At 37.5% G+C, this 19,543-nt stretch overlaps 1 protein-coding gene across 2 annotated transcripts; it reads right to left on the reverse strand.

Annotated features, from left to right (window-relative positions):
• Positions 1-2,341: 2,341 nt before the first annotated feature.
• LOC117303849 (protein TBATA-like) lies at positions 2,342-15,857 on the reverse strand. 2 transcript variants are annotated; one of them, XM_033788240.1, is made up of 7 exons: positions 15,776-15,857; positions 10,179-10,416; positions 6,543-6,800; positions 5,396-5,640; positions 4,540-4,621; positions 3,749-3,985; positions 2,342-3,221 (listed from the first exon to the last, which is right to left on the reverse strand). In XM_033788240.1, the coding sequence occupies exons 2-7, from the start codon at positions 10,399-10,401 to the stop codon at positions 3,031-3,033; spliced, it is 1,236 nt and encodes a 411-aa protein (XP_033644131.1). In that variant the 5' UTR covers positions 10,402-10,416; positions 15,776-15,857; the 3' UTR covers positions 2,342-3,030. The 2 variants fall into 2 exon arrangements, with proteins under 2 accessions (XP_033644131.1, XP_033644129.1); XM_033788238.1 differs by lacking the exon at positions 6,543-6,800 and adding an exon at positions 8,453-8,725.
• Between the last annotated feature and the right edge of the window lie 3,686 nt (positions 15,858-19,543).

Genomic DNA, 19,543 nt, shown 5'->3' on the forward strand with positions numbered 1-19,543 from the left:
GAAAAAGTTCACAAGGCTATAGCCTTGTGAATTTTGTCAAATTTTGGCTGAAAAAGATCACAAGGCCTTGTGAATTTTGTAAAATTTTGGCTGAAAAAGTTCACAAGGCTATAGCCTTGTGAATTTTGTCAAATTTTGGCTTGAAATAACCAAGTTTGTCAAATTTTGGCTTGAAAAGTTCACAAGGCTATAGCCTTGTGAATTTTGTAAAATTTTGGCTGAAAAAGTTCACAAGGCTATAGCCTTGTGAATTTTGTAAAATTTTGGCTGAAAAAGCTCACAAGGCTATAGCCTTGTGAATTTTGTCAAATTTTGGCTTGAAAAGTTCACAAGGCTATAGCCTTGTGAACTTTGTCAAATTTGGCTGCAAAAGATCACAAGGCCTTGTGAATTTTGTAAAATTTTGGCTGAAAAAGTTCACAAGGCTATAGCCTTGTGAACTTTGTCAAATTTTGGCTTGAAAAGTTCACAATAGCCTTGTGAACTTTGTCAAATTTGGCTGCAAAAGATCACAAGGCTATAGCCTTGTGAACTTTGTCAAATTTGGCTGCAAAAGATCACAAGGCTATAGCCTTGTGAACTTTGTCAAATTTGGCTGCAAAAGATCACAAGGCTATAGCCTTGTGAATTTTGTCAAATTTTGGCTTGAAATAACCAAGTTTGTCAAATTTTGGCTAAAAATGATCACAAGGCTATAAAAGATCACAAGGCCTTGTGAATTTTGTAAAATTTAGGCTTGAAATAACCAAGTTTGTCAAATTTTGGCTTGAAAAGTTCACAAGGCCTTGTGAAGTTTGTCAAATTTTGGCTGAAAAAGATCACAAGGCTACACCCCTTGTGATCTTTGTAAAATTTGGCTGTAAAAGATCACAAGGCCTTGTGAATTTTGTCAAATTTTGGCTTGAAAAGTTCATTATACTTTATAGCCTTGTGAACTTTGTCAAATTTCGGCTTGAAAAGATCACAAGGCTGTATATAGCCTTGTGAAGTTTGTAAATTCTTTGCTTTTTGCTGAAAAAGATCACAAGGCCTGGTGAACGTGTCAATTTTTGGCTGGAAAGTTCACAAGGCTGTCTTGCCTTGTGAACTTTGTCAAATTTTGGCTGAACTTCGTCAAATTTTTGCCTTGTGAATTTTGTCAAATTTTTGCTTTTTGCTGAAAAAGATCACAAGGTAATGAATAGCCTTATGAATTTTGTCAATTTTTTGCTTAAAATGTCACAAGATCAAAAAGATCACAAGGCAGTCAAAAATTCTGTAAAATGCTTTCATTTAAAACGATAAGGGGTAAGCTTTGCATGTTACAATTTTGTTCTTTATTTGCATAAAAAAGTGTTAAATTACCTTGAAATGTTTTTATCAAAAACAAGATGCTTAAAAGTAAAACAACTCTGCTCTAATAACAAATGTGTTTTAAAAACTGTTATTAGTGTTAAGAAAAACCTTGCATTTTGTTTTTACTTATACATCCCAATACACAACAATGCATGCACACACAAAGTTAAATATACGTAAGGCAGTGAGTTAAAAGCTGAATGTCTGTACATTGTACAACAATTTTGAGTGTTTGGAATTTAACGTAAACGCTCTCAAAACACAACAAAGTACAATGTGATAAATATTGCGCATAAAATATTAAAAAACTTTTTTTAGAAACTTTTTAAAACAGGAGTTATTGTCATCACAGAACTATACATTATGCACAGGGAATCCTATTTATGTACAACTTCTTTAGTTTTGATACAACTAAAACAAAACTTTAAATAACAATTCTAGGGTCACTCTTGTAAACTTACCAAGAGTTTATGGTATCTGATATTCTAAGCTTAGAAGTCTGTGCTTACAACCAATGGAGATACCCAATTGCATGGCTCTTCTTACAATAAGTTAAGAATCAGCTTTTTCATCAAGCGAATTTTAACGCACTTGCGCACTCCTTGCTACTAGGCAGTCGCTGCTTACACAGCTAGCATAGAAATTCAGCATGGTGAGAGCCATGTAACTGGGCCCAGCTTTAAAGACATTGGACACTATTGGTAATTGTCAAAGATCAGTCTTCTCACTTGGATTATCTCCACATATGCATAAAATAACAAACCTGTGAAAATCTGAGCTCAATTGGTCGTCGAAGTTCATGAAGTTGCGAGTTAATAATACAAGAAAAATACCCTTGTCACACAAAGTTGTGTGCTTTCAGATGCTTGATTTCGAGACCTCAAGTTCTAAATCTGAGGTCTCAAAATCAAATTCGTGAAAAATTACTTCTTTCTCGAAAACTACTCCACTTCAGAGGGAGCCGCTTCTCACAATGTTTTTTACTACTGTACCAACCTCTCCCCATTACTCTTACCAAGTAAGGTTTTGTGCTAAAAATTATTTTGAGTCTTTACCAATAGTGTCCACTGCCTTTAAAGGGCATCGTTAACATAGAATTTGATGGTAAGTAGGGTAATGAAACTAGGGTCAGGCTATCTAGAAATTCTGTTCTATCTCTACATAATAAACTTAAAGGCACCTTGGAACACCATTGTGTCTCTTGCTGAACTTTCAATACTGACTTGAGCCAAGTCTACAGAGCATTCCATTAAAATTGTACAAAAAATGCAATTAATAGTTTCTGTACACACGTGACTTGAGTGTAAAGGGAATGCCCATTGGCTGAAAAAGTCGGTGGTAAAATTTACAACACACTCTTTTGAGTAGTGATTTTATGTACAGCATATTCAACTCTTTGAACAAATATATAGTGCTTTTGAAGTAAACACAATAAGGAAAACAATAATGACTTTAAAATTATCTCTGTGAAAGCAGTAGGTGCAACGAGTGGGGGGTTCATAGTGGAACCTCAGCAGCTGCCATCTTTGTCTGTAACCCCATGCTCAATAACATTAAGTCAATACTGATTTTCATAACACCAACACAGGGATCAGACTATTTTTGCCTCTGGCCTATGTGCTGATTCCAGTGAAAGAAAAAAACCCAAAATGACATCGCCATGATAAAAGTCTACAACGGACGAGCAAAGGTGGCTCAGTTAGTTGTTGTAGCTTCTTCAGGTTTCCAGGATTGGGGCTCTGTAGGCGTCGAGACAAAACGCATCTTGGGAGTTTTTGGAGGAGGGACATCTCCAGCTCGGGATTTTGACCTTGTGACGGGGCGCTGCGGGTGGTCGATTTTGAAGATATCGGGCTTGCCACTCTTCTTTCTTAATGCTTGATGATCTGTCAAAACAAACAAAGAGAGAGAAAATAAACAAACAGGTCAGGTTAATAGTGAAATAGACGCTTCTAAAATGGCCGCGATTGAATATTGCTAAAATTTCGTTAAAAAACAGCACTTCACGAACTTTATGATTTTTCAAACCACACACACTTAGTACTTTCCTGCTGAAAGTAAGTCCACAATCCTCTGCATTTTAGATCTGGGTCCAACTTCATGCTCATAGCTCAACTTCTCGTAACTCAATGGGCTGTAAGCGCAGAATTCTGCACGATTCGACAATAGCGTCATACTTCCAACGCTTGCTCATTATTTACCAAAGACTAAAATCTGACTAAAAGCTCTATGTGCTTGGTGAAACCAAACCAGTTGGTAACCAGCCATAGGCATTGAAACATGGTTGTCACTCTTTCTGCTAACCATCTGCACTAATCATTTTGTAAGAAACAAAGCCAATTTTCCCAGACTTTTTCTTATTTTTGGTCTTCATAGACCTGTTTATCAACAGTCGCCTTTTTCCCCCACTCACCTTCCTGTTCGTAGGAGTATCTAGAATAGCCATTAGGTGTTCCCATTCTTCTCTCGTCCTTCTGCGTCGGGTCCGGTCTGTCCAGCTCCCCGTACCCATTCTGGAGGATCATGTTGGGTGGGGGTTGGCTGTGAGGGCGCTCTAAGGGTGCGTAATACTCTTGGCTCTGCGTGCGTTTCCAGTAATCGGACTCGTTTGTGACGGCACCACGGATCATGTCCAGCACCAGCTCTTTTTCTGTAGAAGCAAATAATAAAATTTGGAATAGGAGTTTTTTGATCAACAATCTAAGGTCCATGACGACCATGGCTGCATCAAATCAAAACCATCCTTGTTTAGCGAGGTGACAGCAGGCACCAACCGCATCTCTGTATGCAGCAATTGTGAATGGCCACCAACTCTCAGAATTCTGATGAATTGTTTCTCAGATCAAAATGTTTTTGGGTGAAATTTATTTCTCAAAAAAGTTTATACCATCATCAGCTGCAGTGCTTCTCACCCATGTAATTTTGTACGGTCAACTTTTGGAGTATTTGCCAATCTACATCGTTGCATATAAGTCCTTAGATTTTGGAAAGCAAATTATCAAAAGCATTTTACGAGGAACACTTGCCCAACCATCTTGGTTTTGACACAAAATAACAGAGCAAAATTAAATTCTAAAATTAAAAAGCTAAATTAATTCCATAAGCCAACAAAAAGAATTTCCATCGAACTAAAGGACTAAATCCATCGATCAATTCTGGAGTAAAATTTAATCAATTTTTCCATAGTAATAATGGAGCACTTACCTCTTTCTCCTGCCGAACACAGCCATGATTGAACGGCATTGATGGAATCTGTCTGCAGTATCTGACATAGCATCTCCATAACCTGCACACAAGGAGATAAACAAACAGAGATGAAAAACTGAAGTGATATTCTCTTGATATTTGGAGCTCTAACAATGAGATGGGTAGAAATTTCTACGCACCAGGTCATAGCTCTTACTCCGACATGCATGCCAGATGTCATGCAATTCTTACATTAACAGGGGTGGATTTCACAAAGGTAGTCCTAACTTAGGACTAGTCCTAGGCAATGCTAAGAGATAGGACCAGTCCTAAGTCCTAACTTAGGACCAGTCCTATCTCTTAGCAGTCCTAGGCAATGCTAAGAGATAGGACCAGTCCTAAGTCCTAACTTAGGACCAGTCCTATCTCTTAGCATTGCCTATAGTCCTAACTAAGGACCAGTCCTATCTCTTAGCATTGCCTAGGACTAGTCCTAAGTTAGGACTACCTTTGTGAAATCCACCCCAGGCATGATATTTGGTTCTTAGAACAAAGTAGGAAAATAATTTGGGGGAAGGAAGAGTTGACCTACTTGTTCATCCATTGTTAGTTTAGGAGCCTAATACATTTCCAGGCTATTTAATCACAAATTTTCTGATTTTTCCCAAGGGTAAAAAACTGTACGCTCCAGGAAGCTGAGATGGTTTTTGGAATGAATTGAATGGCCCTGTGAATGAATTAAATGGCCCTGTGACCAGGGGTAATAATGTTGAAAGTGCTTCGAGGCGCCCTTTGGGTGTATAAAGTGCTAGATAAAAACCAACTATTCTTATTCTAAAACCATCTAGATCTTCTAGAACACCCTTGAACTTACCAGGGCCTCCTGGTCCATCTCCGGTACGATGTGCTGGAACAGATCCCTCGGTCGTTGTTTCTGACGGGAGAAACCACGACTCATCGCCCTGGATGGTGGGGGAAGAAGCCTCCCAGTCTCGGCCGAGTAGACGCTGGTTCGTCTCGGCTGGACTTCTTGCTGTTCCTTGATCTCCTTTGGGAGACCCATACCTGCTTTCTCTGTGAGCTGACGCAACTCCTCACGCCAAAGGTCCGTAATGGGTACTATGCATCGTAGAAAATAAACAATATTACAGAAACTGTGTTGTTTTGTTTCTCCTGCCTTTTTTTTTATTAAACGGCGCTTACTTTTGATTGTGATTGTAAAATTTGATTTTAACAACTTGCATTAGCCCTCCGACTCTTGAAACATTTTCCAACCAATGACCAACCGTTGGAAACCATCCAAGTACTAGAGTGATTGATAGTGAATGGTGGTTACAACTGTGACATAAAATGGTCAAACAGTAGAAGGGTTAATGTTGGGTTTCACACTTTTTTGTGATGTGGTTTTTGTTTTTTTTCCACTAGTTCAAGGTGTGTTGAAAAGAAATCAAATCATGTGGCCAAAGTTTGATGAAATAGAAATAACTGCTTAAATCAACTGACCATAAGATGATATTGTTTAAAAGTAAACAGAGATATGCAAATTTTTGAGCGAGTTCATTGGTGATAAACTAATCACAAGTTATTATCATTATAAGTTAAGGTGCAATATTCAATGGTGGTGTATGAGGAACTCAAAGGCCATTTTTGAAAACACGGCTCCCACTCTGGCTATGGCTTTGAGGCCATGAAACTTAGCCAGAGTCGTAGCTGTTGTATCAAAAAGGGCCTAAGACAGAAGAAAGAGAAGGGTGTGTATTACATTAGACCTTGATCATGGGCCTGCCATTTTGAAGATATGATGATGGAACCACAACAGCTTTCACAAAAGAAATCTATTTGGAAAATGAGCTTTGGATCAAAGCCATTTTTATCTACTTTAAGACTGAGACCAAGCCGGATGATTTACTAGCAAGAATTCCTTCATGGACACACGTCAGCATTTCTTGCAGTGAACACAAAAACGACGAAACAACACACACACAATATAAAAAAACACACACACAAGAAAAACAACTCACTGAGTCCAAATTTGGGATCTGCCTTTTCTTTGAACCCCAGTGGGTAAGTGCTGAGCCCGGTCAGCGTGTTTATGGGATAACGATGTGAGTTGAGGGTAGGGTTCTGATTCTGAATTCGGTATCGGTGCGGGTTGACAGCCGGTATTCGGTGCGAGTACATCTGTCGAGACTCGCCAGTAGAGGGCCTCTTGAGGAGTTGTTGCGGATTGGTGACCATGTGCTCGTCGTGAACTGCGCATATCGGCATGTCGTTCAGGCCTGAGGAAAACACGCATTTATTCACAACGGAGAATATCTTATGTCGACCAAGATTGGAGTCCACCCACGAGAATTCCGTCATCTCAACCCCCGTCTGTCTCCGCGAGTAGGCCCGAACCCTGAACATCATGGCTTGAAGACGCACTCCCGACTACCACATCTCAAACTCTAAATACGGGGCAACACAGGCCTATGTATGTTTTTTTTTTTTAAAGGGCAAGAGCACCAAGGCATTTTCTCCTTGGAGGCACCCTAATTTCTACCGGAGCATTTCAAGGGCACCAAGTCAATGACCAGGGGCCATGGAGCCAATCGCCTCCGTTGCCTCCTTGAATTATCAGGCTTGGCATTAATTGGACACAGAGTGACTCCCTCGTGCTTATGGCAAACTAGACAAACTCGAAAATAGGCCAAAACAATTTTTTCCCAAAATGTTTTCAACACATGCGAGTCAGTGCCTTTCCAAGTAGTTAGTATTTAAAGATCAGTCACAGAAAAAAAGTTTTGAAAAGAGCAACATGCAGAAATTTCTTGCAAATTATTCTGGTCATTAATGGAAAGAGAAAAAAATTGAAAAAAATTGCAGTACGCTTGGCTGATTGAAGGAAGTTTTAAGAAGCATTTGAGTTTGGCAGAAGTGAAATGTGAAATTATCTCGTCTTTTTGCTACAAAATGAGTTAGTTGGTCCCAGAGTAGTATTTGTTGTTTGATTTCAGTTAATGGTGGGTATCTTTAAGTTCCATTTTAGAAATGACAAGGGTGAAATTAGTACATGTAAAGGATTTCAGACGAACAAAAGAATGAATTAGTAACATGCAAGTTAGTTTAGTACAAGTAACACCAAGAGACTATTGTGTGCATTTGAGTCGGGCTGTCACATGTAAAGTAAATGTCCGTACCTGTGATTTTAACAAAAAGTCAAAACTAACAAGTACAGATTTTTTTTTTCTTCTAGTTTTGTGCTCACAGAAGAACTTTCATGCTATATTCTGATCACATTACCCTTTTTTTTTATTGAGGCAACCGATATAAGCATTTGGCATTTTGTGGAGTCTTCAAACGCTAATTTCTTAAACTTGACTATATTTTAGAAGGATTTTTTTTGTCTGAGCTTGAAGCTTGATAAATCTTTTTGTTTGTGCCCAATAAGTTGTGTGGTTAAAAATGTATGTGATTTGGTATGGAATATATGCGGATGGGGGCCCATTGAAAAGAGAAAGAAATTCTGGGCATCAGAACAACTCTACAGAGAGGGAGTTTGGCCTTGACTCTTGAAAGTCTTTGGCAAAACATCCACTTTTGGAGAGAGAATTTTCCACTTCACTGCACCAAGACTTATCTTAAAGTGTGCATTAATCTTTATTACAAAAGTTAGCTAGTGGCCTGACATTTTAAGAAGAGTTTTCATGAGAGGCTATGAATAAACAAAGTCTTAAGCCACAATACAATTCACTATAATATACAACTCATCTTTAAACGAGTTTGAGCGCTTTGTTGGGGAAATGAAGCCCAAACAAAGTAAAAATTAATTTGTTTAGAACTGCCAACTCAAATGCACCTTTTCTGTTACAACAGAGAGTTAGTAAGAAGGGAATGGGGGAAACATGCAACTAGTGTTTGGAGTTTGTTGAGGTGTTAGACAACGACTTACTCATGCCAAACTGAGGGTCGGCCCTTTCTCGCATGGACAACGGGAAACGGCGGTAGTGCTTTTGGCTGTCGATCTGATTGATCTTGTGATTTTGCAACGGCGGATTGATGTGGTTCGGGTGGTAGTTGATTGCCTGGACGGGCAGTTTAACGGGGAGGGACAAGCGAGTCTGGTCGAGGCCACTGCTGGTGGCGGGCCTGCTCCTCAGCTTGAGACGGGGGTTGACGACGAAGCCCTCGTCGTGGACGGCACAGATTGGGAAATCAAGCAAACCTGGATAATTCATTGTTTACAGAAATCAGAATTAATTATCAGTTAATGGGAGACTTTGGAACGCTTGGTGGCAGCATACCACGTCAATTTTCATTGTCGACTTTTGTCGATTTTTTTTTGACGATTTTTGAGCATGCGCATCAATACCAAGAACAATGGATTTCACCAGGTAAGTCTGCTGCCACCAAGCGTTCCAAAAGTTATCAATCCTTGGGAAAAATAATATTTTATCAAATACAAGGGTTGACCTATATACATGTATATACACATGGTGCAGGCTTTAATGGAAATTTCAGCAAGATTTTTCACAATTTGGTCGAATTTTTCAAAGAGTTGGAAATCAGACTAGAGTAGACTTCTAAACAAGTAAGTTTGTATTGCCATTAATTTTTTAGAGTGATTACCAATCGACCAAACATAAGCTTCCCTTCAAAGGCACTGGACACTATGGGTTTATTTCTCAAAATATATTTTTACTGAAGTAGTTTTTGACGAAAGGGGTAGCTTTTCACTAAAAAAAAAATACTTCAGGCCTGAATACGTTTATGAGGCATTAAAAGCAAACAAGTTTGTGAAAAGATTTGGTTTTTTTTATTCAATATTCTCTTGCAACGTCGAGGACCTGCAATTGAGTCCAAACTCACAGGTTTGTTATTTTATGCATATGATGGGATACAACAAGTGAGAATACTGGTCTTTGACAACACCAAATTTGTCCAGTGCTTTTAAAATGGTGGACACTTGTGCAAGGTGCTCTATACATTATAGGCCGACTGGTTTTTGACAATCCAAACTTAAACCTTCCCTTTAAAAGGACAGGTGAGACTCACTTTAAACAGGACTGTAAAAAAAAAGTGCTTCCTCCATTAGTCAAAGAGACTCTTGTGTGCTGAGCCAATAAATAATTCATTAAATCTATGGCCGGCGTGTCTGGGGCTCGTAGCGTCTCTAGGCTAGAGCAAACTAGTCAATTGATCAAACAGAGTCATTCGCTCTATCGTTTATTTCTCTTTCACAAAGTGCCCGATACAGACAGCTGGCTTTGTTTCCGTCAGTTTTTGAGCCATGGCTTAACAAAGAAAAACCTTTGAGCTTCAAGAGTTGCCGTTTATAACTGAAGGTTTTCCTTGGTTGATACTTTGGGTAGATGTTAAAGGGAAGGTAAAACATTCTTGGCAATCTCTCTTTAAAGGCTGTGGAAACTATTGGCAATTACTCAAAATAAATTAGCATACAACTTCATTTGGTATCGAGTAATGGGGAGCTGTTGATAGTATAAAACACTGTGTGAAATGGCTCCCTCTGAAGTAAACATAGTTTTCAAGAAAGAAGTAATTTTCTTCGAATTTGATTTCGGGACGTCAGAATTAGAATTAGAGGTCTCGAAAATAATGTCATTTTCAGTTGACTTCAATATGATCTAAATTGTAATATGTCTGAGATTTTTGTTTACCTTTGATATGTCGGACTCTACCAGGGTGGGGGTTGTGACGAGCGAAGAAGGCACTCTGACTCAGGTTGCCGAACCGAGCACTGGCCATGGTGGCCGGCCGGTTCCCTGCAAAGTCCTTCCTCGTCATAGGGAGATGGTGGTTCTTGGTGTTATGTTCTGGTACAACACCCAGAGTGCTGCGGACCACCAGCGGGTCACCATTGGACGGGGTGAAAACGGGCATGGTTCAGTTCCACTTCTGTATAAGCAAAATAAGATAAATAAATGAACCAACACATACAAATACAACAGTTCATTTTCTACCTCAAAGGCTAAATACAGCCAGTCCATTATTAAAACTCATAAAAATAAGTTTTATTATAGTAAGATTCATTGAAGGCGCTTGAACAATTGCAGAAACATTTTAAGACTATTATGAATTACGAGACCAATTTATGAATGCATTCAACAGCCACTGTCAGAAACACTTGGCAATTCCTTTTTCTTCACAATAAAGTCTAACTGGGTTGTTTTACATTCATTGCACAACACACTCGAATTATGGCTTCACATCCCATTTGAAGGATGCAGCAATAATGGTGTCTTGATTAAAGGCACTGTACATGTTTGGTAATTGTCAAAGACCAGTGTACTCACTTGGTGTATCCCATCATAAGCAAAAAATAACAAGCCTGTGAAAATTTGGGCTCAATCGGTCATCGAAGTTGCGAGAAAATGATGAAAGAAAAAAACAAATGGACGAATTTGTGTGCTTTCAGATAGGAATAAAATAATTCTAGATAGAAGTCTTCCCTTTAAGGACACGAGTGTCAAGCAGACCAGGACTCGAACCCACTCTCATGTTGATAAGAAAAACCAGAGCTTTGGGCCCAGGTCTTAATAATGAACCTTTTCTCCATGTTTTTGAACCTTAATGAACCTATTTTCCAAATGTCCAACTGCTCCAATTCTCCACAACACGAACACACACACCAAAATGTTGCTTTTATCAAAACATGAGCATGAGAGACAAAAAGAACAAAAGACACCCCTCAGAAAAATCCCAGTTACGCCTAAAATACACTTCTGAACTGTGTACTGATACTATGTAATATAAAGTGATTGTTTCCAATCAATGTATGTGTAAACACAAACTGAAAAACCTACTGGCACAAATCAGGGTTTTGCTTGCTCCGATGTTTGTTCACATTTTCTTGAAAACGTGGCCAAACAACAACATACCCGAGTTGCCAATGAGTTACAGCCGAGTATTTACTCAGGTTTTGTCCGTTTGTTTTCTTTGCATGTTATAATACTTGGGTCGTCTAGAGGACTGCTGATGGTTTTCGTTGACTTTAACGCTTTCTCCCCGCTGGCATTTCAGCTGTGTTTGTTCACTTATTTATAAACACGGCATATGTTAAAACTTATTTATTATAATGCCTTTTTTTTAATTGTGTTTTTTAACAGTCAATGTGTCATTTACAATTTTTTGATAGAAAATTGGCTGGGGTTCAATTTGGGGTAAAACATCCCACAAGACAGCAGTTCTTGTTAAGACCAGATTTAAAATGAGCAAAAAAAAACACAAAAAAAAACCACCACTATAGTGTCACTAAGAACTGTTTTGCATTGAACGAGCACTTTTAGAAGGTTTACTATCTCATTGTCTGATGGGTCATACTTCCATACTCAACAAAATTAAGATAATTATATGGGAGCTTAAGTCAACATTTGAAACTTGTTTTTTCTCTGATGAGGATTAAAAAATACAAGACTGCTCGACTTGTCTGGCTGTAAAGTTTCTGGCCTGGTTGCTAAGCAAAATTTAGAAGATAACCATTTGTGACATTTAACAAGATTTTGGATGACCAATTGCTAGATAATCAAATTTGTCATCACCAAGCTTTAACAGTACCAAGCTTACTCAGAAAAGAGGGAGCTTCTTAAATTTAATGCTAAATAAAACAATGGACACGACTTTAAAATCACAACTTTACAATATAGACGCGTTCCTAGGTTGCTGTGGAGTCATGACTAATGTAATAGTACATCCACGCACTTAATATGATTATTTGACTTCTAACAACATTAACAATCACAGGGGCCGATTTCACAAAGATCTAAAATTGATCGTAACTGCAAATCAATCGCAGTTGCTTAGTAAAGTGTGATGTCACAATACAAATCACTATGGTGATACTGAAAATTTGTCTTGCGATGAATTGTATTGCTTTGTGAAATCGGCCCCAGGTCTCACTCTGGGCAAGTCTATGATCTTCATTATTGGACCAAACCGAACATGCTGGACACAATCAACAGTGGTTTTCATTAAAGTTCAATCATTAATCATAAAGCTACGGAGTAACGCTGTCAAATGCACTTGCAACCATCCAATAACAGATATGACTAATGAGTGTGCTGGATTTGCTATGTCAATGTGGTGCTATCCACATTTTTAAAGGGAAAGGACACTGATTTTAAAAATTTCTTGTAAAAATCTCTGAACTCTAATGTTTTTAAAGTTCAATTTGTGTGGAGAATCCAAAAACTTAAATTTGAGAACAGTTTTCATAAGTAGTGAGGCCCTGTCAGATTTAGCTCAAGAATTAATTTGTCAAAGTTTTATCTCAAAGATTAATCAGACAATCTTCTTAATGACAGAGAGGTCTCTACTCTACTCGTTGGAGATAAAATAAAAAGCCAAAACCGTCCACCAGAACGTCAAGTTTTCAGCACTGTAGATCAACAGGCATCTTTCTAAGATAAGAATTAACTATAAGTTCCGTAGTTAACTTGCAGGCACCATGTGTAAAATATCCTTTTTTTCCTATTCCCAAAGAAGAGCAGAGTAGCCTACACTGTTCACAAAAAAATTGAGACCACACCAGCTCTTTTTCAGAGCCCACACTCCTCCAAAATAGATATTGATGGGTGTACCTGCAAGTTTACTATTAATAGTTAATTTCTTGTCTTATTTTCCACACCATGAAAGCTTCACACACATGCACAAGTCTGTTCATTATTTAAAGGCAGTGGACACTATTGGTAATTACTCAAAACAATTATTAGCATAAAACCTGACTTGGTAACGAGTAATGGGGAGAGGATGATGGTATAGAACATATTGAGAAACGGCTCCCTCTGAAGTGACGTAGTTTTCGAGAAAGAAGTAATTTTCCACGAATTTGATTTCAAGACCTCAAGATTAGAATTTGAGGTCTCGAAATCAAGCATCTAAAAGCATACAACTTCGTGTGACAATGGTGTTTTTTTCTTCTTTCATTATTTACTCGCAACTTCGATGACCGATTGAGCTCAAATTTTCACAGGTTGGTTATTTTATGTATATGTTGAGATACACCAAGTGAGAAGACTGGTCTTTGACAATTGCCAATAGTGTCCAGGGTCTTTAATGAACAGACTCTTGCGACAACATTGTTTTTGCCCAAATTCACAACAAAATATTTATCATGTACGGTATCCATGGCTCATTCTTTCATTTATTTGCAGAAATTCCGAGAGTATTAGCAGGAGTGTACCAAACACAATGGTTCTAAAGCGACAGGGAGACTTCTCTGGTTTTACAGTAAACAGTCACTTGTCTACAGTCAACATAGAAACTACAATCAGTAAACAGACAAACTTTGCTTTGGGTAAACTTTAACAACAGCGATAACTTTGTGAGACCATAAGGGGGAGCCAGAGGTTGAGTGGCAATTTATTTAGAGGTACACGGTAGCAATTGTTAATAACGAAAGATGTCATGACTTATGCTAGTTATCGGTAGGGTCATAAATTAGATGATGTCAAGGTTATGCAGATTATCCAAAATTATCAAAAGATACAATAAAGTCAACTGTGAAAGTTTAGTATTTTTATCAAGAACATTTAATCCATCAAGGTGACAGCCACTACCAACCAAAGAAATTTTAATTTTCAGTCCATCCTCAGAAATATACTATAGAAATGATTCATGAGTAAATTGTTTATCAAGTATAAAACAAAAATTGAGGGGTGAAAATTTACCCAAAATACTTTCAAAGTAGTCTATCTACAGCTGCAGTGCTCCTTACCATGTAAGTTTTTCTGGTAATTAATTTCTATGGTCTTTACCACTCTATGGCCCTACCTTTAAAGGGTTTGAAAAACAAATGACAATACTACAAACATAAATAACTTACAAGGTTTACAGATGTCAGGGTGGCAAACTTTCTTGGACATTTTTTATTTGTGATGACAAGTTTTTTTTATTTATTTTTTTTTTTTTTTACATTAAATGAGTAAACAAAAATTACTTTTGATCTTGTGAGACCAAACTTCAGATGTTCTAAAACAATAAGTTTTGTTCTCACTAGGGTTATTCCTCAAAGACATCAATGACCAATCATTGTTTTGCTTCGTGTATGTTGGGTCACACTCAGTATAGTGGTCTTTGATAAAATACATTTCATCACTTTCCCAAACCAAGACAAAACAAAATCAGCTTTTCATGTTAGACTGTTGATTTTGAATTGCAAACTGAGTTCAGACAAGTTACCAAGTGAGGACTCATGTTGGTTCTCCTTTTCAAGTGACCAAAAAATGCTACAAAAAGACCAACAAATTGCTCAAAGTACACATATACTTCCACTCAACCAAAAACTTCCAAATAAATAAGTTGACTTCTAATGTTTCCCATATCTACATGTATGTAATCCATGTTTCCAAGATAATCCAAATTTCTGATCTATATATTTTTTTTAAAGAAAGGTTTTCTTTGAAAAAATCAACACCTCCATGGTAAAACTATGTATGGGCATACATGTATGGTGATGATTACACAGAAATTAATGATCTCTAAAGGGTCTCAAGTCAAGAGAAATTCAACCTTGGCAACGCTTAAGACTGTACAAAGTTTAAGATCTTAAAATTGTGTTATTTGTTTTTGATTGGGTGGGGTTAAAATCCACTGAATGTGCGTTGGGATAACTTTCCGTATGGCGCCACCACTTTTTCACTCATTTTTACAAAAAGGGATATATCAATCAGGTAAATTAGATACTATATTATTTTATTTCGAATGAAAAAGTGGTGGCGCCATACGGAAACTTTTCCGTGCGTTGTCACAGTTGTGACAAATCCACATACATTTTTACACACTGTTATATGCATTTACAACTTCTCATCCAAATACTAAGCCCAAGGATTTATGTTTATCACTGTGATCGCGTTTACGCCTTTAATCCAATTATCTTTTCTGATCAACAATTAAATAAACTTTACTGTGTTTAATCTCAAATTGCTTTTTGATGGGACTGGGTCCGTTAAGTCAACAGCAACACTAAAGTGGTTACATTATACTGGTTTGTCACAAAAATATAACTTGAAAACTGCTAGTTTCTTAGTGTTGTCTTCACGAGTTGTTGTGAAGACGCGACACGAAGCAACCATTTTTCACCTGTTACTACGCCATGCCATAGCGCTCAACATAATTGATTGAATTTTAATAGCAACAACAATTCCGCAAAATCTGTTCGTCGTCCCACGCTGGGATTTCCACCAAAACCTACCCTAAAACTCCTTCAAATAAAACCATTCCGACTGATTGAACAAAGAAATACATTCCAAATGCTTACCTATAGACTTTGATGGTGATGGACTCTCAGATTCAGGGCGGAGAAATCGAGAAATAACCGGCCAGTTTCGTTTTCAGAGTAGTGCTTGCTTGGTTGATTGAGCTTGTAGTGTGTGTGCGTACAGTGTGTACGGGTTGTATGAGCTCTCAGTACGGGGTGGTTGTGCCCCGTTGCTAAGGGGAACATTGGTCTCCCGTGGTCGCCCTCAACAGGGTCACTAGTGAATCGATATTCAACCCACAAAGGTAACAACTACAAAACCAAGAATGACAAAAGGGGTGAAAGATCATCCTATTGTGGGGGCTCGTGTTCGATTTGTTCGGTTCTCGTCAGCTTAGCTGGTACGGCAGGCTGAAGTTGTTTGCTAGCTTGTAAGGTTTTGATAAAAACGATTAGATTCGGATGCGAAGAAAATTGATTTTTGATATGTGAAGGGCCATAGGCTAGACAGGGGGGAGGGCTGTCAAGAAATGCACACACCCGCATTTTAAGAAGTATTATAGCTATCATAAATAAACAATGAATTCCAGCTGCTGTTTCTAGGGAGATTGGTGATGTTTTCCCCCGCTCCGGCCGGCGACGGAGTTACATTATTGATGTTTTCAATGTAATTAAGTTTTAATGTTTACTTTTAGGCGTTCAGAAGTGCAAAGGGTCCATATTTTGGACTAATTGAAAAAAAATAAGTAAACATTAGCTTCCATTTCAACTTTTATTTTACTTTATGTAGGTCGCTAGACCTATTATAATGTAGACCCCGGTGACATCAAATAAACATAAACAAACATAATCAAATAAAACTAGTAACACAACGTAAACAATTCAATCAAAGAGTTTTTTTCAGCTGCGTGAACCACCCCCTCTGTTGACGCTATATCCATGAGTAGGTGAGCCACTGCTGTCATGTTGATATAATTATGTCCTCTGACAAAGGCACATCTTCCTACATGCCACTGTTTTCATTTGAACTCCATTCTGTGCCTGGCCTGGCCATCACTTCCAGTAAAACCTGAGACACAACAAGATACTCACAAGAAACTTCTCACCACATTTTCAGTGTCACGCAAGAATGCTATTTATTGGGTTATACTCTATAATATAATCATACAGTTTATACTTTTATAGTCAAAAAATAAGATAAGATTATTGTTATAAAAAATGACTAGCATCCTTGCTTCCAATTGTTTTATTGTTGTTAATATTCTTTTTTTTAATACACATGATAAAATATGTCAAGATAAAAAGCTACTTTTAAATACACATAAATAAACACCATTTACAGCAGTCAAGTTTGTTCACCAACCAAGGATGAAATGGGGGTACACACAGTTAACACAAAAATAGTCCTTTTGTTGTTGTAAAGCAAGCAAAACGTTTAAGAAAACAAAAACCCAGTTTCCCAGATTGATTAAAATGAATAGTTATTGTTTTTTAGCTCACAATGGTGTAGAAACAGAATGTAAATCAAATACATTACATTTTGTACAAATTGGTCTTGATACATAGGCCTATATCTGTATTATTTCATTCAAAGAAACTGAGATTGCGAACAACAATTTATCCAGCAAAATTCACTTTATTATTACTTGTTTGGCGCTAGCGTTGGTTTAGGTTTTACTCGCAGTTTTGATTAGATCACTGGTTCTACGGAGTGGGGTCTTTACAATCAGTCTAAGACACCAAACTAAACAAAAAGCAAAAGTCAGATTCCCTTTTCGAAAAAAACAAAAACAAAAACGGTTCCGGCTGCGGCTTCGTTTGCCGTCTTTACAGATTGGCAGCCAAAGCCGCAGTTTCAAAAAGGGCCCCCGAGTCTTTTAACTCGCCTTAAAAAAAAAAGGCAAAGAATATAAAGAAATAAAAAATTATTAAAGACCAACAACAAAAACTAGCTCTAAAGAAACTCTATAGCTACGTTATTCAAAATATTACACGGGGTTCTATATCTTCAGAGAGCGAGACCAATCAATATTATCTGTGTCTTCTTAAATATTTAAGTTTGTTGACACGCCTTCAGCTGCAACTATTTCTTCTTTTTGATAAAACCATTAAATCTGGATCGAACTTCCTAAACAGTGAAACAATGACAAAGACGAGGACGAACAGACCGACATACAACCACCCCAACAGGGATACAAAATCCCCTTATAAGACAAAACAACATGACACACACAAACACAATAAAATTCACTAATCAGTTACAGTAAAAAAAACAAAAAAACAAGTAAGTGTCCGAATGTAAAACAAAAACTAATAAAAATGCAAAATATGCACAGTACAGCACGAGGGACATTAAAGCCTCAAATTATTGACAATGAGGTAAAAATGGCGCATGATCAACACAAAAGGGTAAACAAAAAAACAATTTACAGTACTGATGAACATGTTTTTGGCAATCAACTATGATGGACTTAAAATGGAGTCTAAAAAAAGAAAGAAAAACAGATCGCATCGGGATGGTACAACATTTCAAAAGAGAGAAAGGAAAATACCAAATCAAATAATCCTTGCAATCCTCTAGCTTCAGAAAACCCAATCCAAATACAAGCCTCCAAGTCCGGAAGACGAACCGGGGTCCGCAGCAGGTGAAGAAAAAGCAAGGGGGAAAACACGGCCAAGCCGACCCCAGTGCAATTCTTGAACCATAACAAAACTCTCGGCATCTTTGGGTATAAACCATTTCTGAGTCAGTGGGAACAAAAGGTGTCAAAATGACCCGGGTCAAACTTACACAGTGGAATCTTTGGGTGTGAACCATTTCTGAGCCAGTTTGAACCAAAGTTGTCAAAATGACCCGGGTCAAACTTACACAGAATCCAGGCTAATGACCATTTTCTGGGTCAGCATGGCCAAGAGAGCCATTGGGACCCGGCTTAATTCTGAACCGGAAGCTTTTTGAGGGCTTCACCCACTTTTATTACGCAAACTGCCTTTTCAAAAAGAGTTATCAAACTAACAAAACAGTTCAAGACTGTGCTTATGTTTGCCCTGATTTATGCATAATTATAATAATGATTTTGTTGCACTAAACCAACATTAAACACAATAACTTAATTCAAATTTAAATGAATGCACTGTTTGTTGCAGATCATTTTTTTCTATTTCAATAAAAACAATTTTTTTAAATACATTTCAAAACTAATAAAAAAAAACCATGACAAGGCCATGAATGCAATTTGGCACAAAATCAAAGGTTTTCAGAGTTAATGAACACAAAACACAATCCTTAAAAAAAGTATACAAACAAGATTAATTAGAGCTACTCAAACGGCAAAATTAGTTGAAATTCTACAAAAAAACTCTTTGCAATTATGCCAATTTTTTTCGTTGATGAACAACATAATAGGCCTAAAAAGAGGAAAACGAAGAACAAAACCAACAGCAACAACACTCATGGTCGCCTGTTTAGAGAAAAAAAAGTTTTTTAAGAGAGACGTAATTATTGAAACTACAAACAGCCAACCCGCCGGTCCCACTATTAACTAATCCAAAACGAACCCTCAATATTTCAAAGAAAAATGGTCAGAAAAGGACAAAAAGGAGAGGCACTGATTGGATAATTCAAATCACTCAAAAAGGTAGGAATCAAAAAGTACTTTTTTTTAGATAAATAAAACCAAAACAAAAAGATTCAAAAAATAATTTTCTAAAACTTCCTACACACAATTTTACAATGTTACCTCTATTTACAAGTCTAATTTGTACAATTATTTTCAAATCACCCGATGAAGAAGTATTTCTAAATCATTTTATTTCTTGTGTCCGTTC

The sequence above is a fragment of the Asterias rubens genome, chromosome 20 (assembly GCF_902459465.1).
Source record: "Asterias rubens chromosome 20, eAstRub1.3, whole genome shotgun sequence".
Taxonomy (NCBI): Eukaryota; Metazoa; Echinodermata; class Asteroidea; order Forcipulatida; family Asteriidae; genus Asterias; species Asterias rubens.